Source organism: Argopecten irradians, chromosome 3, assembly GCF_041381155.1.
Source record: "Argopecten irradians isolate NY chromosome 3, Ai_NY, whole genome shotgun sequence".
NCBI lineage: Eukaryota > Metazoa > Mollusca > Bivalvia > Pectinida > Pectinidae > Argopecten > Argopecten irradians.
The window spans coordinates 26,211,405-26,238,022 of record NC_091136.1 but is presented as its reverse complement, the minus strand read 5'-3'; the positions used below and the strand labels follow the sequence as shown (position 1 = coordinate 26,238,022).

Below are 26,618 nucleotides of genomic sequence, written 5' to 3'. Positions count from 1 at the left end.
TAATTCAATAAATTTTAATTTGATGTTGACATATCAATTATCGACTATTTCGCTAATACGTTTTGATACTAAGCAATAAATACCGTTATCTATTCAAGATTTCCTTCGATATAGTCGATCGTTTTAGCAGTAAACTTTATTATGATTGCTTCGATATTCTAAGTGATATTTGTGATATATCTAATACAATGTTCGCAAACGTACTTATTATTTTTAATCCATGCATTTAGGATGATTTTAATTAACCCCGTTGACAAACATTCTTGGTTTTGGTAATGACATCATTTAGTGCACTTAATATGTGTTCTACTGGTCATTAAACACCTTCAATCCTTATATGGAATGTTCTCCCTAATGCGAATTAAAAATACTTTCTTTAATAGATGAAATATGTCAGAAATTTTACCTACCGTAGAAAAACACACATGAAATAAATCAGAAATTGCAAACAATGCACCGGCAATATTTCACTGTAAGATGCAATATATTAACGGTTACACTGCACAAATGTTTACTTTAAATCGAGAAACATTGGGTGACGATGGGAGGGAAGGCCACCGGCCACGTCATTTCACAGCGTGTGCCTGTTCCTTACCAACTCCCCAGTCATCGAAATCACTTTGCTAATGATATTGACTTTGCATCCTCTTATAGTTGTATTCAAATCCATGTCATCAAGTGACTTGTTGGCTTCAATCCATCCCATAATAACACAGGTGTGCGGTCGCGATGCCACCATTCGGTGCCGCCTTGTAAGAGTAAACACGTCAGACAAAAGTTAGGTGTGACCGTTGGTGTTAGCATTGGTCAAACCATTAGAGAGCTACGTCCGCCTTCATATAATTAATAAAGCGCTGGTATGACGCGGAAAACTTTTAAAATGGTGTTAGATTATCGATTGGAGGAAATTTTTGAAAACCAAATACAGAAATCGAATCGATGCGATGTTAATAATTACAAAAGTATTATTTTATATTAGGCTTAAATCAGATGAAATACAAATATTTCCCTTTAGTTTTCATAAGCTGTATGGTATTTCCTGAGAAACACCTGTTCACCAAAAGGTATATAAACTGAACAATTACTGTTGACAAAACTATACAATGAAATGAGTGTTATTGTGAAAATACGTAATTGCAAAGTAATATTAATGAATTCACGTTAAAGTTTGAAATAAACTAGATCCTTTTGGGAAGTAAAACATAACATATTATGAAATTATTTGACTTTATAATAATTGTGCCACATTTTTCATCTAAATTTTAACAAATTTCAAACTTCAAAATTTTCAACTTTCAAAAAAGCAAATTGGATATTTTATTATATTATTGTCTCTTCTTGAGCACTTAACAAATCATCGTTTGACCGAATTGAGTAGATCTTTTCTTCTAATGATTTTATAAAATTATTGACATGATATCTGAATTATAATGATAATAATATCATGACAATGATATTACCTTTACTCATACATTGTTTTGAATGCATGCTATTTGTTGTTGACATACGTTTAAAACAATAGTCGATTTTGTTACAAAATTAAGACGTTATTTCTTTCAATTTTGAGTTCGTCTAGTTTTAGCCAGGGTACATACCAGGTAATGTTTGCTTTAATTCTATGTCGATATGTATATACTACGACTGAGACTGTTTGTTGTTCCTTCATTGTTATCATCTAATATAAAGTTTGTGTTCTAATTTATTCCGGATTTGTTGTCTATCATTTTTGATCGTCGTTGAGTTTCAAATTGATGTATTATTCTACAAGGGAAATGAAACAGACAAATTTATGGCACGTCATTCTAGATTAGTTTTGTACTTGAAAATATACATCGAAGGAACATCTGAATATATTTAGTATATAATTAGTCTAAAAGTTGGAAAAATATTCGTGTGAATTCGCAACTACGTTTAAAAAAATTCCATAGTTGTGCGAGTTTTAATTAAGGGTTGGTAGTACATAGTTTACATTTTGTATGTACCATTGGAAGACAATTCCGTATGTATTGCATATCTATATTCAATTGTTGATTACTATTTGATTTACATGTTTGTAAAACTGCTACATATATGGAGTGCACTTTTCTCCTAACGTATTGTGCCGGTATTTTAGAGAGGATTAACCACACTCGTGATAACACGTGTATCTACATAACTATATTATTGTGTTGTTTATTTGATTCGCAATAATGTATAGATGATATGCACTGTTTGTGTCTATAAGAGATAAAAGTTTCTGTAATTATGTTTCATTGTTGTGTAAGAGACGTCGGCCTTGTGCCCAAATCACGCTTTCTCTTGTTAAATCACACAATATCATAAACGTAAATATTACATTTCAAAATTATTATTTTTAAATTTAATCATAATGTCGTAGTCTTTATTTACTATAAATATGAAATTTCCATTTCATATACAACTTTTTCATCACAATCAATTGACATATTTTAAATGAAGCATAAAATTCTTCAGAAATCTATTCAGACACAAAAAGCGTGAAATGGCCTAGTACTACCTTGACGAAGCAGAACATGTTACGCTGACGGGTCGAATGAGCCTGAAACGTTCTACACCTGTTGGCTAAACAGTGGAAATACAGAGGCAGGAATATTAAACGACCACAAACGTGGACATAAAATTGCAGAAAAGGTGTATTAAACTACAAATAATATCAGTGTACAGACACTTTGTACTTTTGGAAGGATGTAATGGTCACATGAAGTCTGTCATCCTTGTAAAGATGTTCCCTTGAATGCATCCAGCATGGAAAGACGTGTTGTAGTGAATGATAAATGGGACACGGGGTTACTTCCATCGACCCTGTTTATATAAACTGTTCCAATATTAAGTACTGCACTTTATTACTGAAAAAAAATCTCTCTGCTTGTTATCTGCAACAGATAATGATTTCGAAATATAACTTTTCAAAATTATCTTAAATTTCAAGTTGGGCTTGGTAGTTTCTTTTTTTTCTCAATAATATGAGAAATGTGTATAAAATATATGCGCATAAATTTCGTATGGAACAACATATAAATGACACTTTTTGTTTTATTTGAATCCTTAAGCAATTTGTGATTCGCACTCGCAAACTTTAACTATTCCTACTTTTGTTAATCATGAGGTAAAGAGTATTCAAATTAATTTTTTTTTGCATTTTTTGTTGAAAATGATTTTTATTTTAAACTAAATAATTGTCTTTGGATTTTGACATGCAAAATAGCCTCTGAATGTGTAGGTATGTAAATGAAAGTGATTATAAATAATTAGTAAAATAACTATTATACAGATTTTCCCGTTTAATTTCATCTTTGATGACATATGATTTTTACATCAACATCCCAATATTTACTATAAGTACAGTTTATACTTTGTTGATGGTAGTAGACAATGGGTTGGTTCGTCCTCATAAACCAAATACTCGGGTAGCTGGCGAACTCGGACGGGGTCTTCGTCAGTAGAGGGCTGGAGGATTTATCGGTAAGCCGACACTGCCCTGGCTAGTATCACACCTTCAAGTGTCCGTATTTAACTACAGTATATCTAGTTACAGTTTACTGTCGTAGGCTCATTACAGATAGACATTACACATTCACAAGTACTCAACTATTATTACATCGTCGAATACTCACATTGTCACACTGAGCATCGCCCGAGACTCACTTAATTAACAGGTATTAACATATTGTTACATCGCTTGATACCCAAATAGTCACTAGTACTGGAATATTGTTACATTGGTTAATACCAACATTAGCATAGCTACAATATTGCTATATCGCATGATACTCACTTAGTAATCTTAATTAAAACATGAAATATTGTTGCATCGCCCATTACCACATAGCCTCAATTACTAAAATATTGTTATACCGCCCGATTCTCACATAGTCACAGATATATACTTAAATATTGTTATATCGCCCGATACTCACTTAGTTACAGATACTTAAATATTGTTATATCGCCCGATACTCACATAGTCACAGATACAAAAATGTACTTAAATATTGTTATATCGCCTGATGCTCACTTAGTCAAGTACTGAACAAATTATCTCAATTACTAAATTAGTGTTACACCGCCCGATACTAACAACCTCAAGTACTAGCCCCAAGCACCAGATATAACCAATTACTACAATGAAGCCAAATAATGCTATCAAAATGTTGCGATATAGATGAAATAGATTTTAAAAAGAAAATCATCAAATTATATTATTGATAATTGAGAAATAAGATCGTAACGATCAAGAAAATGTAACAAAATGAAAAATGGACACATACAGACATACAATAAAATCGAAAAACAAATTAATGCAATCACTATAGGATAAAAATAATTTAAGAAGATTATGCTAAGAATGTTTGGGCACCGAGACAGTTGGTCTATGTGTTCTGATACACGCTAACAATGCTGATTAACACTGGGACCACTTGATATTGAGTTGTCTAACTCTTATCACAAACTACACGCTTAGACATTAATCTATTTAAACTGCTTTCACCATTTAAACTGTTTTGTAAAATTCTGATTTTTTTTCTTGACAATTTACAGTTAAGCCGTTAGCAATGATATGTGGACACAATGCATTAATACACACATATAAGGTATCTTTACTTCATTCATGGCCGTAAATGCATTATAGAATATAATTGAACTCTTATAAATGAAAGTATTTTAATATCTCCGCCTTAATTTACATAGAAAGTCTGCCCCATTCATCACCTTTTTGGTTTTCTATGAATGGCATGGCGAGGCCCCACCGTGCCCGGCGGTAAAGTGACGGCCATTTTTTGTGTCTGTGTTCATGTCCCGCTGTAGTCTCATTTAAAGTCTATAATCGCAGCATTCTGTGACGGGGAATGTAGCGGTCATTAATTATGGGCAAGGTGGAGTTTCAGGGTAGTGTTATACCTGATGGCTGTCGGGTGTCCCCCTGCAGAGACTTGCTAGTACTGCCATCACTGCAGTGCCTTATTCCGCTACGAATTTGTCTATGATGAACAATATTTGGCACTATAGGTACGACAATGGACCAAGGGGCTTACGGACAATTGGTGACAAACATGGACAGTATCACCGCCTACTCTCTCCTACCCATACAAACAAATACACACCGCTAACCTGATGGGGCGTCCCGTTGATTCTGTATTGCTGTCCAGCAGTGCCGTTTCACAACAATGGCAGCACGCCATTCAAGACAGACCCACATTAAACGCTGGGAGCAGCAATTCGTCTATCTTCTTTATTTATCTATGCAGGCATTGTGCCTACTAAAACTTAAATGCTTTGCCGGGTTAGGGGAAATCGTGATTGTTTCTGAAGCCATTTAAAGCCATGCTCAAGGCAATGTGTACAATAATCCCAGTACGCGGTGTAACTATAAAGCTCGGGTTACGTAATTATCATATTTCCCTCATAATTTGTCATTTCCCAATTGATTTTAAGTGTAATACATTAACATAGACAAACTGGCGGGTTCTGCAACGTTCTTGTCACAACTCAGACATCCCTGTTGGACTCTCAACACGACCAAGTGTTTAAGATTGGCTCCTCCGTCCTTACCCGGCTCTGATTGACTGGAAAAACATGATACCTCGACTAAGGTGTAAACACATAACATATTAGATTTAATAACAAAATGTTACTAAAGATAAAAACATAATCGTCAGCTTATTATTCAACTCTGTGAAGATTTTAAGTAGACATTAGATACTGAAATTGAGTGTAGGTATTATATGGTCCTATCTATGAAAATTGAAGAAGTCGCAAATGAAAATATTTATTTGCCAGGTCTTTATACATTTTTGTATGTTATTTTCCTGTATCATATTAAATTTGGTTTTCAAATATTTTAATTGTAGAGCAATAAACTGTAAAGTTTCCTTATAACTTTGCTCGACAATATGTAGTTTATGTTTTTCGTTTTCAATTGTCGGTGTAAATAATAAAATTCACGTCATAAAACCTAAGGACCTCCTCATATAGTATTAATGTCGTGTATTTCAGAATAACTAACGCTGAATTACTATATAGTCTTTGTTCAAATATAATAAATCTTCATTCACGAGATTCATGAACCCATTCACCCCTGAAGACACATTTAGGATCTTCTAAATCAAAGATTAGACCAGTCCATTCTGAAAGTTCGGGTGTGATTGAGATAAACCAAGATGCATTTACAGGAATATAAATGACACTCGTGATGTTTATGATTTTGTGAAAAGATAATAATTCAGACAGAGTGATGAGTTTGAAATTGAAATAACCTTTGTATTAAGTTGAATAGATTTAAGGGTTTTTTGTGTGGATAACGCTTCCGCGAATACGATCATGTTCGTTAAACATAAGCATTACATAAATGTAAACGTAGGTGTATGCTTACTTTATAGATTACAAACCGTTTAATGATACATTTGCAACAAGATTATTATTTTTTTTTTTTGGATCGGTCCGATGTTATTTTCTGTAAGGAATTCAGTGTTTAATATGAAAACATTCTTCATTCTTGATCTATAATCGGTAATAGTGCTTGGATGTGGATAACAGCTTAAATTAAACATAACAGCTTAAATTAAACGGACGAGTAAAATTATCATATGAGTAAGGAAGTGTGTTAAGTATATTGACAGACATAGTATTCATAACCACCGACGCGGATGGCAATAGTTACACATGTATATATACATGTACCAGATCAAGTGTATTTAAAGCATCGCAATCGTATCAAAATACAGACACGTGTTTCATATTTCAAATACGTTTGAATTTTTAATGGAACTGGGATAAAATGGGTATTTTATTGTCAAAGTTCCATCAATGGATACGAGAGAAAAAGGAATGGTTTTCTATATGACAATGCTATCTGGTTACCTACATATTTTGTAATGTCCCCTAAAAAGTTCACGCTTTTAATGTGGATATGCAACAAATGAATAAATCTGTTTCACATGCAAATATCAACGAACGGTTCTATGCTAATTTTACGCATAGCGCATCAAATAAATTCATTATTGAGGTTTAAAACCCCCAACGGAGAAATAAAACACCGTTTTACGCAATTAATATATATTCATGAATATAAAATTGCAACAATTCTCCAAATCCAAAACTAACTAACGGTGCGTTCTTTAAATGGTCGGAACACTGTCATTATATATTCGTAGAAAATTAGGAAGTGATGTCTTTTAACTAAACGTTATGGGTTCTTTGTTGTTGCAACAACTATACAACAATACTGATATCTTATAACTTTTATAAATTATCGCCAGGCAATCATGATAAATTAAAAACACTGCATCAATCGAAATAAGTCAGTGTAGCTAATCATGGTTTGCCTATGTCAAATAGGGTTTTATTGCAGTTGAAAAATTAACACTCGGCAGAAAATCATTGGAATAAGATACCAATTCCTTACTATATATTGGATCACCTTTTTGTTTTTCACAGGTTTCATGGAAGATTCTAACTCTGTTTGGACGCTTGGTCTTCACTATTTCAAAAACATCCGTATAAGTCTATAATTTTGTCTGAACTTTCCTTCCTTTATCTATGTTTAGTCTTGGTTATAGTTTCGTAATTATCCAGGCATTATTTGTATGGTTTCAAGTCAATACGGCGTTGCTGCGGCCAAATTATGAACGTAAACTGCATTTTAACAAAAAATATACCAGCACATCATTTTTATGCTGACATTTATTTGAGCTATAGGATGTCTCGGTACTTATTCCGTTTTAGGATGTGGTTTTGTTGCTATCATTCAGATGTCGGTTGGCGCTATGGCCGTAAACAAATCGTTGTTGAGCCGCATCTCTAGCCGACTTTACGATGAGGAGAAGAGAAGTGGCGGGCCTCAGATCCAACACTGATAAAACAACTATCAATTTGAGGCTAAGTCTCATAAAACCACAAAATGATGATAGTTGACACCCGTGGACAATAGAATTAATTACCTTAAGAGGCTCTTCCCTCGCTCTGACAAGCCCTAAACAATCGGAGTCTCTAGCAAATGAGCATAACCAATGGAGGCAGTTAGATTCTGCCTGATCTATATCTGATCTACCCGGGATTTGTCGGGTGGATAGCTCTCCCGACGCTATTCAGCGTTGCGGTTATGACAGTGGTATTGTAAGAGTCTGATTAATGCGGAAGGGCAATAGAGGGTGAGGGTACATACATCGCACACACACCACAGCCGGAATATTAATATGGAAATTATCACCGTATTGTACAAAGTTAGAAATAAATAAATCGTCATGCTTGTCCGAATATGTGAAGAGTTTTCAAATTAAAAGAAACACTATCTTTATATAGCGAACAAAAGTGTTTGCTTATGTCATGGTCGTGTATTACTTGTAGGCTTAGCGTACACCTTTTCAATTGTGTGAAAGTTATGAAAAGGTAGACGAATTCTTAACGAGAGATACTTCCATCTAAACACACTTTAAAGGGAGAAGTTAATGAACCAACACACGTAGCATCATTGACTTTTTTATATTCTAACATTCTCTTAAAAAATGGATACATGTCATAACCATCCGTAGTATCAGAGATGTAGATAGGATTTGATAGTCTTTTGGATAGTTACTATAAGATTATTCAGATAAAAAGCAGTATTGTTGACAGAATTGACCTACATTGACATAATGTTATTTCAGTTTCTTAGAACGTAACTACGAATAATTTTGTAGTTTCAACAATAATTTCAACAAAAAAATACAAAAGATTCAAATCAACAAGAATGTCTTTTAATGAAACAAATATGTTTAAATATAAATCGACAAGAAATTTACGACATTTCATCCGTTTCAGAAGAGAAAATACCATTATGTTATATGGTAAGATCTTGTGATTAAAGTTGCAAGATGCGATCACAAACAGGTTATGTAAAAGTCTTAATCAATGATATTGTTTATTCAATGAGTGATGAAGCATGCCTTGTGTGTCTAGACTAATTACGTTTGTCCTTCTAAAGATTCACCTTCGGTACATCGTTTCATTATTACCATTAGCTTGACATACATGCTGTATGCATCTACATCTCCTGTATCCCACTCAAAGGAAACTTGGTATTGTCATAACGCTATACTATTACCGTATAATGTCACTGTGTTAGTTTGAAGGAGTGACACGCTGAAATTCTATAAAACAACACAGGTCTTATTCAACAATGTACTGTAACACCGTGATATCCCCATCCCCCTCTTTTATTTCTTGTCGTATTTTAACGTAATGACAACGTCGCCACTCGTTACAACAGAAACTGTTTTAAAAGATGTTATCAACAAGCCTGATTGGTTATAGATGAAATGGTACATCAGATCAGCGCAATACATAACAAGGTGTGATATCAGCACTGTAACATGTTAATGGTCGTTGTGTAAACATTAGCGTCTCGGCGCACGATGACATGTGTACAAACGGAGAAATCACTAACGCCCGTTGACTTAAGGATGATTACTATTTTCACAATCGTTAGGATAAATCTTCCATTAAAATGTCCTTAATTAGAGCACGGTGCATTCTAGACGTTTACCGATAAAACGAGTTTCGGGTGACGTTTGTTGGTGCAGTAGGCAGTTTGTTTGAACAGAATTCCCCAATTTACCGCCGGAATGTAATGCAAGTTTTGTTGCAAAATATCTCCACGATTTCAATGTAACCTGAGAAATATGATAAAATGGAAAAAGTTTGACAAGACTGATTTCTCCGGAGGGTTTCCAATTTTCTCTTGATTTTGCTCAGCCTCGCTGACTGGAGGTGATAGGCACTTGTGTGTGTAGTCCTCGTGTGTCTATCTGTGGTGTTATATTTCCTTTATTACAATCCGCTGACATTTTGTAATGATGAAAAGCTCGATGCGATGTAATTTGACTGATCCATATAAATACTTGGTCCAGGTGTGAGGGCCGCCCTGATGTCGTTCTAGGTACTTGGGTGGACGGCCACGCGGTTGCTGTTCGAGTCTGTGTACCGACCGTTTTATCTCTGCACGTGACGGTCCTACTGCTAATTAATGAAGGTAGTGGTTACAAGTCCAGTGAGCGCCCGCAGAGCACCTACTAAGCGCCTTTAATTTAGGCGTATCGCTCATACGGTGGTACAACTGATTGATTTCACAACTCATTTGAATCTGGGAATGATCGCTCTTGGACACCAACAGTCCATATTAAAATGTTTTATTGCTGTTTATTAATTATTCTGATTCAGCATTCGATTTATGATACATTTGCATTAGGATATATCGATAGAGAAAGTCCAAATATCAGACCACCTGGATTTTATATCAATTATAATAATACATTACAACTGATAACATCATTTCTGCCGAGTGATAATAGTGCATAACAAATATAGAAAATACCGGCTAAACCGTTTGCATGTAAATAGCATATTTAGTGTAGCATAATGTGTTTTGATTAGCATTTTTAATTCATTCTACTCGGTCGACTAACGACAAATTTGAGCTTGACCTCAAGTCTTCATACACTATCTGTCAGACTAAACCATGGCAAACAATTTTCTGCTCATACATGCGTATAAACTTTAAAATTTCATAACATCGTGAAAGGTATTGAAATGATAATAATTTGAAATATCACAGTGTAAGCCACACAGGGGTATACACGGCAGTAGTAGCTGTATAGATCGGGACAACCTGTCGGCCGTGATGTGAATATATAAATACCGATTATATTTAATTAACTAGAATACCATATGGTTGACTGTTGTCATACCCCGCACCTCCTCCTCATTCTAAGCTAAGCGGAAGATGGAAGTATTAATGTTTTTCTAATGGACCACGTGGATGATAGTAATATATGATAAGACTAGTACTAGATACATCCGATTTATCTTATATCTGTACATTGTAATATGACTTACATATTTAGTTGCATACATATTAGTGATTATTACCTGGCAACATCAAGCTATTTACTTAGTTATCGTTTACATGAAGAAAAAACATAACAAAATTTGTTAAATCGCATAATTAGTGTTTCATATAAACCCAGATCAATTTCTAGAAAAAAATAGCCATAGCATATGTATTCCGACAAGAAACATTTCTTTTGTGTAACGTTAGACTATCTGATTCAAGAATCTTTAATTATACAAACTTTGAAAACTGCATAATTCATGAAAAGGAAAAACTCACGACTGAACATCAAAGCACTAACGGTATCGTACCACATGGTGGACACACACAGTATCGCAACAGGTTACAATTGAACAGAAACAGTATTTGAGCAATTTCCTGGTCTAAGCTTCCGGGGTTACCTAATATTTATTGTGAAAACCTATATCACATTTCTATAGTAATGTGTGAATTGGACATGTGTAAAACGGGTATACCTCCAGTGTATATCGCACCTGTTCGGACATTGTCTACCTTAGATATTGTATTATCTATCAGACATATGTAACCTAAAACAACTATGGATCCGGATAATTTATCCGACAATTTCCGGTATTATACACGCCTCCCACGTCGCCATTGTTGTTCTAACTACTGGCACGTGGCTATTTTTACATCTTCACACTTTTATTTCTTCAGTTATAACAGCGGTTATACTCTACACTCTCAGTAGTGATATCGAAATGTAATGTAGTATACATTACATAGCTTTCAGCGGTGTCAGTTCATTCAGAGAAACACATAGAGCTTGAGCAGTAATAAAAATTACTCTTAAACATAAGAACATCCTGAAAAAGAACAAGAATATTGTTTACATTTTACACTTATATCAAAAGAGTACATTCATTATATCATTTCAAGAGTTGTAAGGCAGTGTTCATCACATTACGTCTGTATTTGTGGCATGTGTATCACAGAATACTAAAGTAAATATTTATCTGATAAAAATTCTATATTTCTATTGATACTTAATAAATAATATGAACAAAAACTAAAACTGAAAATCATATGTACTTTGTTGACGTGAAATGGAATGATTTTGGACGAAATTTAATGTTAAAAAATGATATCCTAAAGATATAATTAAAATGAATGTGTAAATGTTTTCTATGAAATTATCTGTCTAATTATCGTATAAAAATTATGAACATTGATGGTAATACAGGATTTTTCTCTTATATTTTGATCACGTTTTTTTCTACTTGGCATTGGATTACATTAGCTCTATGTATAAATTATGCGCAAACGATATGAACATAGTCACGATATCTAGAGTCGACGTTTAAGCATTATTATGACATAAGGAACTTATAGAGTATAACATCGTCATCACGGGACATGTTAATGAAAGATAAACCGTATCACATCTCATAAAACATAAAAGTTGACACGCATGCATGTTTATACGGGGATCTCCCGTCTCTGTTCATGTCTATCCTTCCTTATTTTCCGGTCCTTCATCCTTTCCGTGAACATATTAGATAATCGTCATATTACACCCCCACAGTCCATTTACATCTTATGCTCAATCTTCTCGCTTGAGGAAGAGGAAGTTGCACGAACATCGGATTCTCCCTTGATGATGATGTCCAAAAACTGGCCATTTGGTCAAGTGTTTCATATCAAATAATCACTTGAGGTTGCATCAAAATGCACTGAGAAATGAAATGTGATCATGACACAAGTTCACAGTAGTATTGATAGAATTTCTAATATGATTACATGTAAACTGTAGTATAGATTTGATATAGTTTTCTTCTTTTTATAAGAATGATTTGATTTTTTACATTGATATACGTAAAATAGACCCCAGCACTATACATACGTTTGTATATATTTTGTAGCATAATAGAAATATGTTTAAAAAATAATTTCAAAAAAATCATCTTGATAAACTGATATACTTGTCATGATATCTGCTCTATGACGCTGAATGTGGGTATGACTTGATGTTTCGTATATCATAAGCTAAAATAGAATACTATTGTCCACATGTCCGAGTTTTCGACTTCATGCAAAATTGTTGATAATATATTTCTCTCTTTTCTATAGCCCACTCGTGTTCGAGGAGATGAGAAGGTAAGGGGGTTCACATTTATTGCTTACGTCAACATTCTGTGGGCACGTTTATCGCTTACATCAGTGTTCTACTGTGTGCTACTATCACTTTCAATGTTGTACACGTGTGCATGAACAATTTATGATAACATCTTCTATGAAAAGAACATGAAAATTGATGTTTTGGAGATATTTCGGATTCTATCTGTGTTATAAGAATGTTGTTTTTATACTTTGATGGACGATTTCCCCCTGTTTATAAAACAAAAGATAAAAACTAAATCAAAGTTGAATAATCGATAAATCTTTACATATTCATACAAAGCATTATATAACAATGATAGGAAGTCGAAAGACTACATGGTATATAGGTCTTTTTTTTAAATTATATATTGAAAAATGTTCTTTTTCAGAATTAGGATCTTATCATTATTTGCGAAGGATTCCAGATTTGAAATAGATACACTTGCACATCCTCCCATCTCTCCAAATGATTTTTATTTCTCAACACACAATGCACACTCTTTTTTTAATCAATTCCTCGGGGAAAATATTAAGTGTGAAATAGAAAAAAAAATATCTAAATCAAGCAAAGTTGAAACTTTATTGAATAATTAATGCATGTGACGATGTCAATCTATCTACTTGTTATCTTCCTGTTTGGATCTTAATTATATTTTCCTTTTAGCAAGTTTATAAACGTTGTACATGCAACTTAATTTCCTTTTATAACACGCCAATTGGACATATCTTATTGTATACAGGACTTAAGAATCTTATGGATATGGACATATTGAAGGAGATTATAATTTATTGAATATTGTTACAGTTGCAGCCGATAGCTAGCTTACAGTAATAGAACACATGTTACAAAATACTCAAGGAATAGATGAATAAATAGTAACAATACGCTGTGTGAACTATGACATAAACCGTATAAAACGATTAGGTTTATAAAATCATTTTCATTTTTTATATATATTTTATGGATTTTTTTTCTATTTTATGTTCTTTGCACCTTTCACAGCTTATAATCTTACTTCCAATATTCTGGTTTGCACACACTTCAAATATGTGATTCTATGTTTTTAGTTTCTGAAAGCATCACTGAGCACTGTATATATATTGTATATATATTAAGTCCACGCCTTCATACCTGTTGATTGGAATATCAATACTTTTATTTGTCGAGGTTTACTGACTAGAAATATAACAAAAATATGTTCCTGGTGGTGATATACCAAATGTTTTATCGATATTGAATCGTAATGCTTACTGACAAACTCTGTTTCTCATTTTTGATTCAATATAAGTTTTAAGCAAATACATTTGTCATAGCTTTAAGATACAATTGAAATTGCAAAGAAACAAGATCCCAAATAATGAAAGAAAATATTCAAGATTCATATATTAAAAATGACTACTAGTATATACATCTCCGTCATTGTTCAACTTTATCGTTTGCAATGTGGATAATACATAAATAACAGTTCCACATGGTCATCAATACTTTCACAATGTGCTGTGTAGAAATTAATCCTTGTAATCATTGTTTGGAAATGTCGACACAATATGAGAAGAAAACATGTAAAATGTTTGAACTTACATGAAAGCATATGGTTTTAGACTAATTTCAACAACTACAAGTGCAACCTTGATGTCAAACACTGAAATCGATGTTGAAATAAAGAGCTTCAGAGCACATCATTGTCATAACGTAACAATACAAAAATTAATTTTCCAAGAAATGTTTAATTGTTTTGCACAAGTTGGTCGAATAAAAAGTATTGACAGTCTTCAACATGATGTATAATTATGTAATGTAATCTTAATGACGGGCAATGGTAGCAATCACCAGGTAAAGGTTAGATGATCATAACTTACACGTTTCTACAGTGTGATCACAATTTTGTTGCTGCATACACTTGATCGTACGGAGCCATGTATACTATATACAAATATAGACATCAAAAAATAGCGACGACTTTACTGAATAACCAGGAGAACTATTTATATGTCACGAACGCCAGGCTCGCTTAAATGTATTGTTTCATATTCAACTTCAAAACATGTTCTACAGGATGTTGTTGCAGGGTTTATATAAGAAAATGTCATTGAAGTGCCTTGAGAGGGTTCGCAAGCCTACACAACGTAGACCCATTCAGTCGATTCCTGTTTCCTCATTCTCTTGCCGCGACAATTGGCCTTGTCCGGTACTTCTCGTACACAGCACACACGCCTACTCCTTAGCCCCCTTCGACCCCTCTAGTGCCCCTATGGCCCCTCAGAGCCCATCAAGGGTCAGTCCACGAACCCTAGAGCAGACAAACAGGAAGATATTCACCATTTTCAGGATGCCTAGCGTGTTTTAATTAGCGTAATCATTGTGTTAGTTGGCGGCCATGCCACTAGAGTGGATGTACTACTAACACGTTGTCCCGCTCATCAGCAGCGTCACACGCCAGTCTAACCTCACACACACACCTCTTCGCCACGACCCCATTAAGCACAATTTGTCATTGTTTAATTCCCGTTTGAAGTGATTGTTTCCATATTTTCGTTACAATTTGACTTCGCCCCAATTGCTAACTGACGTAATTATTTGTGCAGTGCTTAAGAATTTCCCTTATAGCAATTGGTTTAATACCGTGAGAAAATTTACGAATGTAGCCTACGTTGTCTTTCTCTCTTCAAATAACAACCTCAAAGCGTGGCATGTGTATACCCAGTCTCTAAAATAGAAACCTCTTACAAAGACGAATGTCTTTCAGTACCAAAAAAAAATCTGTCTTTTTTTCTTTCTTCAAATAAACGCTGCATTAAAAACATTGTGTATTTCCTCCTCAAAAACAACAACAGGCTACAATAGATTTATATACCGTCTTTCTTTTTTAAGAAAAAAACAATAAAAAAACATTTGTTGAAGATTTCCAACTTGAATGTTATGCAGTTATATGCATATGCAAAATAAAAACATGGATTGTTGATTACATTTACAATCAAATCTCAACATTTAATGCATGGTGACCCCTGTAATGTTTATAGATAAGCTTACAAACAGGCAACGTAACTGTATATCATTTGACTAATTAAAGATGCTCCACCGCCGACCAATGTTATTTTTTCTCTATCAAAAATAGGAGCAGACGAAATAGTAGTTATCTTCAGTTACAAAAGTCACTTATTTTGCACCATTACCATCATTGAAAAGTTTGACTTTCTTATTTTGATTCAATATAAAAATATTAAAAACTAATTAATTGTATCCTGAAAAAAACGATGACACAATGCCCTATATGGAATTAAGTACTAATTGTACATGCACCAAAAACTAAATAAATAATGCTATATGCATTTTGGTGTTAATTTGACACATTTAAACACGATTATACATTAGTTATTGTTTAAATAATGAGTTTGGTCTGTCGGCGTTGGAGCATTTTTTACAAAGAACATTAAAATACGGTTGTTGACGGCAGGCGGTCCACGTTGAGTATGTTTTTCTAGTAAAACAAATAGACGAACATATTCGAACTGATTTTTTTAAAGCAGATTTTAGCCGATGTGACTGTTGTTTTCTTACATTGTTTATTTTAATGGCAACTTTTGAAAATGTCGAAATGGCTCACCTGAGATATGTTTTCCTTTATACACAACCTTGATCTTAGTCGATATGCTGGTTTTTATTTGATTTTTGATGAATTTTGCATACAAATAAAATAAATCTCGGTACAGCCTTTGAATACAGCAATATCTTATGAATTTCTAATCATATTGGCCACGTATCGCATGATCTTAATTTTACATATATAATTGTTTTATGGACACAGCTGGATCGTGACGGAAGAATTTACACTTCAACAAATCCGCCTTCAATAACGAGCTATTGTATGAAACAAATGTTACATTTATTTCTTCAATAAAAGGAAACTAAACAAAACTGAAAGGCAATATTTCTCCAGAGCTTAGCATCTAAACAAGGCATGGGTTCAAGTTGACAGCTTCCAATTATAACGGTCCAACTCCCCAACAGCTACTGTATTGAATAACCTTACCGATGTACTTTCTTTGGAACGCCGTTGGCAGTATTACTTTACAATATATATAGAATTATACATGTCCTATGTTTACAATTATTGACACGTAAATGACGATGAACTTTTCTTGTGTATTTTCAGAGACCTCATGGACGATGGCATGAAGCACAATATGCACCATCACCATCACCATAGTCACCACCAAACACCACAGCACCACCACCACCATCACCATCAGCAGATGTGTGGCAACCCACCGATGATGATGCCACACGAGTACCGAGGGGATATTGACATGTCAGCTAAACTTATTGAGGATATGCGAACGAATCTAACATCGATGCCACTTGTTAAAAATGAGCCCATTCCTCCTCACTACCTCTGCGCCCCTCCGCCACTAGACCACCACCACCGCTTGCACCACCCAGTACCACCTGTATGACCACCAACTGCCGGAACCACATGTATGTTGTAATACTGTTCAATAAAGAACTGTCCTTTATAGCAAACATGTGCATCCGGAAACATCAAAACACGTCCCGACACTGTGACCCCGTATCGCTCTAAAACACAGTGCATAGCGACTCACGTAGTTGGACAGTCACGTGGTTTATTGTTTTATGAGGACGCTGAGACAAAATGTCTGAACTAAAGATACTGTTCTGTCACCAATACCGGAGTCATATCGTAAGATCCTAAGTCGGCATGACAATAAACAATGCTACCTCGCGCATACGAGGTAGATACCCCCACGTATAAGAGGTAGATACCCCGCACGTATAAGAGGTAGATACCCCCACGAATATGAGGTAGATACCCCCGCGTATAAGAGGTAGATACTCCCTGCGTATAAGAGGTAGATACCCCTGCGTATAAGAGGTAGATACCCCCGCGTATAAGAGGTAGATACCCCTGCGTATAAGAACTAGATACCCCCGCTTTTGGTGTTGTTAATTTCTCACTGTGTTGCTATTTCCCAACATGTGTTGTGCTACGTGCGACGATGGTGCTACAATGGTTATTCCCAAAGGCGTTGTTTCCATGCAACACAGTTTCAGACTCCACTGTTAAAAAGTTCCATGCCGTCACTAACAATGATTATAACACTGAAATCTCCTATGGAGAACGTCATCACTTTTGTTAGTGCAATCTGTATCGACAAGTTTTAAAATATATTCAGTGTTATCATCATGGACAGAGATACATTATTAACAGTGTTTTTCATGATCATGTGACCGGAAACTATATCACGAATGGAAGTGAAGGTCACTGTTATTTATTGACTTATAGTATCTAAAGAGAAATCAAAAGTTGTTTTCTGTACGTTGTACTGTGTGATTTATGTGTTGATATTTTACTCGGTAATTCTTTATAACATTTTATGTAATATTGTCAGATCAAAATGTAAATAATTTGTGTATTAAATCAAATTATCTTAAGCCAATAGAAGTGTTTCCATTCTTTCCATGAGGTCGATTACATCATTAAGAATTAAGCATCTTCCTTATGGAATCTTTGGTTTGTATACATGTCAAATCTTTGCAGACAACATCCCTAATACACTAGATTATTTGCAAAATTATGTTGACCATATATACCTTAAAAAGATAGTTGAATGTTTATATTCAAAATATTTACTCATTTTTGGGCGCTATGCTTTAACGTTGCTAAGAATTACAAAAACACCATTGATCAGTATTCAAATGACGATTTTATATCAACATCAGTGACGTCATAATAATGGTCACGTTATTTCAACCATGACAATTGAATATATTTGATTACATATGTCTACCATAAACGTTTATCTTAATTATATTTAGGATACACACTTGAACCGGTTGTTAACTTACTTGGTAGGACTGGAAAACTGTAAATTATATGACACATTAATAAATTTGTTTCTGTGTTAAAGTCATCTATGTATGCGATAACGCCGTACTCAATAAATTGACATTACTTTGTGCCTTGTAAACCAACCTTTTATTCACGACAATTTAATTTCGCGTTCCCATTCCCTACGACCTTTTCTAGGCGACTTAATTTCACATTTCCATTCCCTACAACCTTTTCTAGGCGCTTTGATTTCGCGTTCCCATTCCCTCCGATCTTGTCTTGGCGACCTAATTTCGCGTTTCCATTTCCTACGACCTTTTCTAGGCGATTTAATTTCGCGTTTCCATTCCCTACGACCTTTTCTAGGCGATTTAATTTCATGTTTCCATTCCCTACGACCTTTTATAGCGATTTAATTTCATGTTTCCATTTCCTACATCTTTTATAGTGATTTAATTTCGTGCTTCCATACCCTGCGACTTTTTTAAGCGATTTAATTTCGCGTTTCCATTCCCTGCGACCTTTTCAAGGCGACTTGTTTCGCGTTTCCATTCCCTGCGACCTTTTCAATGCGGCTTAATTTCGCAATTTTGAGTCATATGCTCGTAATGTTTGTGCTCAGAGCATTTTCGCGACGATTAATTTTCGCGGTATCTGAATTCTGTGAAATAAGCGAAAATTTATCACACTCAAAAATAAGTAAAGTCGTTCATACAGAATTGTACCTGCTGCCCCTATTGCATGATCATAAAAGGCGACTAAATTTAGGATCTTATCTTTTCTTCCTAACTGACTTTATCTTTCCTAATGCCTTCCTTGGCACCGCCTCACTTTTGGCCTTGCATTGAGCGTTCGCCCCTGTGAGGAAGGCTCTGGGTTCTGTCCCCTGGCCGAGACACACCAAAGTCTATAAAAGTGGTAGTTTCTGCTCCTGCTTAGCGCTCAGCAAACGGGGAGTGGGACGACTGGTTCGCCCGTTGTCATATAATGTGAGCGGGTGGGGTGTGTTGCTTGGTGTCTTCGGCGGCATGCTTCAGTGATATAGCACTATAAAAAGGGCAATAGTTCCACTATACAAGAAGACATAACATGAATTTACCGCAGTCTCCCAAAACACGCACCTCGCACAACATACACGCAACACACCGCATACATGGGAGGCCGTCCTTACATGACCATAGCTGTTAATAGGACGTTAATTAATCAAACAAACAAACAAACAAAACAAATCTTCACGTACCCAGAATCATCCGCTTATGTTACCTATAGAATTGCATAAAGCATGGAAAATAACAACTGTCTCTTCCTTGTTGTTTTATCAAGAGGTGGCTCCATGAATATATTTTCAATAAATATTTCGCCAATTAAGTCTTGTCTTGAGATATACGGTATATCTCATCTCACCTTATCGGCATATTATCTTGATAAGACAGATACAATTCATTATTGTATTATTAAAATCATTAAAATCAAAAAGATGGTAATTCCGTTCTAAATACATTTATATTATTTCCATTGTAAAGATCGCTTGTGGTCGATTTTGTTTTTTAAACACTCCCATGTCTTAGAAAATTTGTTTGGCATAAACATCAACATGATAACGAAACAATATTAATTTGAAAATAATAGAATATATCCATGGACAATTATTAATAATTTGTTATAATTCAGATAAGACTTTATCAAAGAAACCCGGGAAGTTGTATTGGCTAGCAAATATCGCCTTTGAATTGTGGCTGCTGCCCTCACTACATGGCGTAAAAGGCGACTAAATTTGGGATATTATATTTTTCTTTATTTCCTAGCTGACTTTTGTCTTCCTAACGTCTCGAAGAAATTATTGAGCGTTCGCCCTTGTGAAAAAGTCTCTAGGTTCTATTATCTTTTTGAAACACACCATAGTCGATAAAAGTTGCAGTTTCTACCGCTGCTTAGCGATCATCAAAAAGTCGAACGACTGGTTTACCGATCAGTATAATTTGACCTGGTAGGGTGTGCTGTCCGGTGTCACCAAAGTCTATAAAAGTGGTAGTTTCTGCTCCTGCTTAGCGCTCAGCATAACGGGGAGTGGGACGACTGGTTCGCCCGTTGTCAGTATAATGTGACCGGGTGGGGTGTGTTGCTTGGTGTCTTCGGCGGCATGCTTCAGTGATATAGCACTATAAAAAGGGCAACAGTTCCACTATACAAGAAGACATAACACGAATATACCGCAGTCTCCCAAAACACGCACCTCGCACAACATACACACAAGCACTGCATACATGGGAGGCCGTCCTTACATGACCATAGCTGTTAATAGGACGTTAATTAATCAAACAAACAAACAAACAAACCTGGTAGGGTGTGCTGTCCGGTGTCTTTAATGGTATGATTCAATGAGATAGCACTATAAAACATTATTTTTTGTAATAGTACAAAGTTTTGATACTGCAGTCTCCCGAAACACGCACGCATCTTACACCACACGCAACACACATTTCACACGGTAGGTCGTCTTTAAATGACCCTAGCTGTTAATAAGACGTTAATCAGTTCAACCAACCAGCCAAAGTGTGGTAACAACGGAACGTATGGCCATCTAAAATCCAACTCAACACGTCTAATATCACATTGCATCAGAAAACAGATTGTTTTCTAACAAGGTGGTGATGCCGACTGTTGTACCGTTTTAAAATGTTTTTTTTTTATTTCAAATTCCTGTCTCTTTCTCCTGTCGATAAACAGTCAAAATCTATCATAACAATCTTGATGAACTACTAGGGTTGGTTGGCTTCCTGCTTAACGTCTATGAACAGCTAAGGTTATTTAAGGACGGCCTCCTCTGTATGCGATGTGTTGTGAGTGTGTGAATGTCTGTATGTTTTGGGAGGCTGTGGTACTTTCTTGTTGTGGCTCCATGTAATAGCGTGATTAGAGATTAATTGATTATTACTACGGTAAGTATTAACAGGATGTTATTGACCTTTTATGAACCTTTGTTATCGTTATCAATTAGTGTAACAGAAACTACTCTATACGTTAACAATCAAGGTGGCCATTTTTAAGTTAAGTAGAATACCTGCATCGTAAGAATGATTTCGTGTAACAAATGTTATAAAATAGATATAAGCTCAATTAAAACATTGTTAATGCGTGTATGAATGAGTATTTACTGACGCTGTATACTCGCGTCGATAAAAACAATTCTACTGGAGCTGAACAATTTCCGTACTTTATGCGTAATTGATATCATCAACATAAAAATAATAGTGACATTTATGTAAAACGCGGAGAGATAGTGTTGAAACAATTTTATATTATGAATAAAAAACTACGAAATTGTATTTTAATAAATCATGACATTTTCTCCTATAAAAAGGAAGCGAACAGTTATTTGCACTTTTGGACAATAACGTGTCATAATTATGTACATGTGCCAAAGTCCTACCTGTCATAAAGTGTGAGAATGCAGACTCCGAGTACACAGCATCCCCTATACACCTCATACAGGGGTAATGGGCCGTACCGATCAGCGAGCAGAGATAAACACCTAGCCTAATTTAATAATTTATTCTTAGGGTAATATCCACAATAAAATATCGCTCTTCTTCAATAGACCTCAGCACAAACAATGTAAAATCTCCATAATAAAGCCATTCATGGATAACACTGGTGAAATAACCGTTGAATTCCCATGCAAGTTAGTTAATAAAGCTCTGTAAATTATGACAGCGGTTTCTTCATTCAAGGTATGGTTAGGCGTGCTGCTAGTATAAACAATATTCTGGTACTTAAAGGTCACACAAGACGATTTCCAATCATACCATGGCAGAGTAAACCAGATTAAGGTAACACTGGTGACGGAATTACATATATATTAAAACTTAGTTTTGCTACAAGCCTTTTTTTTTCTTCCTACAAAGATGACAATTCATTTCTGACAGTCTGAATACCGCTACTGCTATACCAATGATAAGCCTCATGAATATTCATTAAACATGTTGAATACACAAAAATGCTATATTTGTCAGCCAGGTCAAAATCTGCAACAGTGACACACGGTATTGTGTTAACTTGTTCAGAACCATTACAGTATACATACACAACATGACGATTATGCTTTGCGGTTCTCTAAATAATGAAAATTCTACTGCCGCCATATCGATATCAATCTTTATCAGCCAAGTTCAAAATAGGATGTCGAAGCAAAAACAAAACTGCGTTCATAATGAAGCATCATATGAATGTTTTAACAAGCGTTCTCGCTAATTAAGTATTTTGTATCTAAATTTTCTGTAAACCAATACGATATAAAAGCAAAATGGGCAACAGTAACAAAACACGATGCATATATAAGTACGGATGATATTGACTTTATTTAGTAATGTGTTGTTAATATACCATTCATTCGTATGTGTGGTGGAATACGCAAATGTGATCATGTGAGATGTTGCTATTTAATTCTAGGAAAATTAAATATTTAGTATATTTTGTACATCAAATACAGTCACAATAAAACGTAAACAGAACATAAGTAATTAAAACTTGAAATGCACTATATTACTGTACAGCTGATTATTTAAAACATTTCAAGGTCTCACTTTAAGGATAGTTTTTTCAATATTTAGCGGATCAAGTGTTCGAGATGACAGCTTTGTCGCGTGAATATGACCGGGTATAAGGTATATGTACGAAAAACGAATCTTCTCAACCCAATTGCTTTATTGACTTTTTTTTCTTCGTTGACGGTTTATTACCATGTTGGTTTCCTTAAAGATGCTCCACCGCTGACAAATGGTATTTTTTCACTATCAGAAACAGAACAGACGATTTAGTATTTTTCTTCAGTTACAAAAGTTACTTAGTTTACACAATTACCACCATTGAAAAGCTTGAGCTTCTAATTTTACGTCAAGTTAAAAATATGAAAAATAATTAATTGCATCCGTGGCACTATATCTCTTATGGAATGAGGTAATTATTGCGCATGCACCAAAGGCGAAATGAATTATTTTATATTATTTTTTGTGTTAATTAGGCATATATATACACGAGTTAACACTAATTATTGTTTAAATGATTAATATCATTTATGCTCCGTTGGCGGTGGAGCATCTTTAAGGATAATGATTAAATCCCCCAACATTGTGGTCAATATGTGTTGTTAGTAAAACAGGAAAATGATACCTACACTATATATATCTACTTGTTATATAAATAAGAGAACATGACATTTCTGCTGAAAACTGACTCCATGCAAACGAAAACAAAATTTATAAAGAACAAACAAGAAGTCATTAAGATGTTTACCATTCTATTCTTTGTCGATAAAATCAGGAAAGCATATGGTCTTGAAATAAAAAAAAAAAGCCAGTACCACGAGTTAAACTTACCGAAACTGATTTTTTGTAACAAATAAAGAACAAACAGGAATTCATGAAGATGTTTACCATTCTATTCTTTGTCGATTAAATCAGGAAAGCACATGGCCTTGAAATGAAAGCCAGTACCACGAGTTAAACTTACCGAAACTGATTTTTTGTAACAAATAAAGAACAAACAAGAATTCATTAAGATGTTTACCATTCTATTCTTTGTCGATTAAATCAGGAAAGCACATGGCCTTGAAATGAAAGCCAGTACCACGAGTTAAACTTACCGAAACTGATTTTTTGTAACAAATCACCACCTTACAGATTTTGAATAACATCAAATACATCATATGGAGTGATATGGACAGAAAGGGTCATTTTACCACATTCCCTTCACCTCTGGATCACAAGCTTAAGAGCAGTTTCTGAGAGTTTTGCACCAAATTCTACGCCAAATGCTGTAAAACAAAAGAATGGCTTACAAGCTAAATCAATGAAAAGCAATATACCTTTACGTAAAAATCACTTTTTCGTGTTCTATGCTAAGCCATATTTAAAAAAGAAAGGGAAATTAAGTTGTAAATAATGAACACAAAACGAGCCATTTGAGATACGTCTGAATCATCGTACAAACGCTTAAACAGTGACTTTATTCGCACACCTTTTCCGTAGAAATGCATGACGGTACTGTTGCCACTGCAAAAGATTTTACAAGTTCGGTAATGTAGCGAGATGTCGGCATTTGCATAAAACAGTGTTGGAGGATGCTAACATAAATGTATGGTAGAAGAAGTGTGTATACTTTAATTGTGTTCATAAGTCCGATTTGTAACAAAGTCTGTATCTATATTCAAAGTCTAGTGAATAACATTATGAAGGTTCTTTTTTGATATGTTACATTGTAAAAATAATTCACGTGTAGTTTAATTTAGTATAAGAAGAGTTACCTACATTTTGTATAAATATAAGTATTTGTATCTGCAAATGAAATGTTTGAAAATATATACTTGGTATTCTATCGTAAAAGAAGTTCCTTGATTCTCTTCGTTTTGTCTGTGGTCTATACAATCTGTTTGATATCCTTCGATAAGACCTAATGTTATGTGTGAAAACTAATTTAGAAAAAATATGCAGCTACTTCAACACAGAAAAAACAGCAGGTGGACGCTAGAGTATCCTCTTCTCTTGCCAAAGTATTTTTCTTCCATTTGAAGCTTTAACACCTAAATGTACTATATTTATTTATAATCAATACATTTATCTTTTTGTTTTTATTTTTCAAATGAAATCAGTATAAGATAATAGGCTCTAAAGTCAGTATTAGGGCACACTACACATGTGTTTCTAAGGTTTATATGTATACATAACCCACGTACCGTATACTATTGTGGATAACCTGGGATTTATCTTACAAAATCATAGAAAATGTCTTATTTAGCTTTCCAGGGACAATACGTCAGTGCGGGTAACATGCAGGAAATTACGTACGAAATTGGCAACATTAAGGGTATTACATTTGTCAATGACGTTTGTTAATGATTTTTTTGGGGTTTATATTATATAGAAATATAAATGATAGAAGGATAGCAGATATGGAGCTTTAAATGTGTGTAAACAAGTCACATATAAACATAATGCGGAAAACTCGTATTTTAGGATTAAAAGAAAAAAAGGATTGAATGAGTTTGTTATTTACAATATTGAATTTACAAAAGATGTGGTACGCATACACCCACGGCTGCATTAATATTTGAATAAATTAAAGTGTGATTTGCAGTTTACAATGAATACGGAAGCCTTAAAACTTCTTAACGACTCGTATAAAGACTAACACGTCATTGATAAAGAGGATTAGATGTGCTAGAAATCGGCGAATTGCATCGACTTCCTTAATTATCACGTAACTAACAGCTGATATGATATGTGTGATCATATTAATTCCGCCATTTTTGTTTTATTTTCTATTGATGAAATCAACATCCCTGCATCCTTTACCTACGGTTTCGATATTTCCTTGTTGATAACATTTTTCCAGACTTGATCAAATGATTTGTATTGACCGATGCCAATGATTTATTCTAACCAAACTGATTAAAGCTGAAAGAAGAATTACTCGATACACCTACAAAGTCCACGACAAAATGTAGAAAAATGGAGTAAATATCATTTGGAACTACTGGCATTTACAAAACTCTAATCATGAGATATACTTGCTTAATACTTTAACATTATTTCTAAAAACAAAACTAAGCCCTTTATCCACTCTGCAGATTAGATAACACCGGGTCAAAATGTGCCATGTATTTCTTTATTTCAGTATTTTAGCTTTTGAATTATTTATTTATAAGGCCGTCACTGTGTTACAAAATCTTATTTCTGCCACATAGAAGAGGTGTTTATACACGTTAAAGA

The 26,618-nt window shown here is 34.5% G+C and overlaps 1 protein-coding gene across 2 annotated transcripts in view; it reads left to right on the top strand.

Moving 5' to 3' along the window:
• The window catches only part of LOC138318006 (homeobox protein SIX2-like), a 29,180-nt gene extending 10,705 nt beyond the window's left edge, over positions 1-18,475 (top strand). Inside the window, exons 2-3 of one of the 2 annotated variants that reach the window (XM_069260018.1) lie at positions 12,974-13,000; positions 17,158-18,475. In XM_069260018.1, the coding sequence (XP_069116119.1) occupies positions 12,974-13,000; positions 17,158-17,458 (328 nt within the window). In that variant the 3' untranslated portion in view covers positions 17,459-18,475. The remainder of the gene's footprint in view (positions 1-12,973; positions 13,001-17,157) is intronic. The other variant, XM_069260019.1, reaches the window with a different exon arrangement.
• Positions 18,476-26,618: the final 8,143 nt, after the last annotated feature.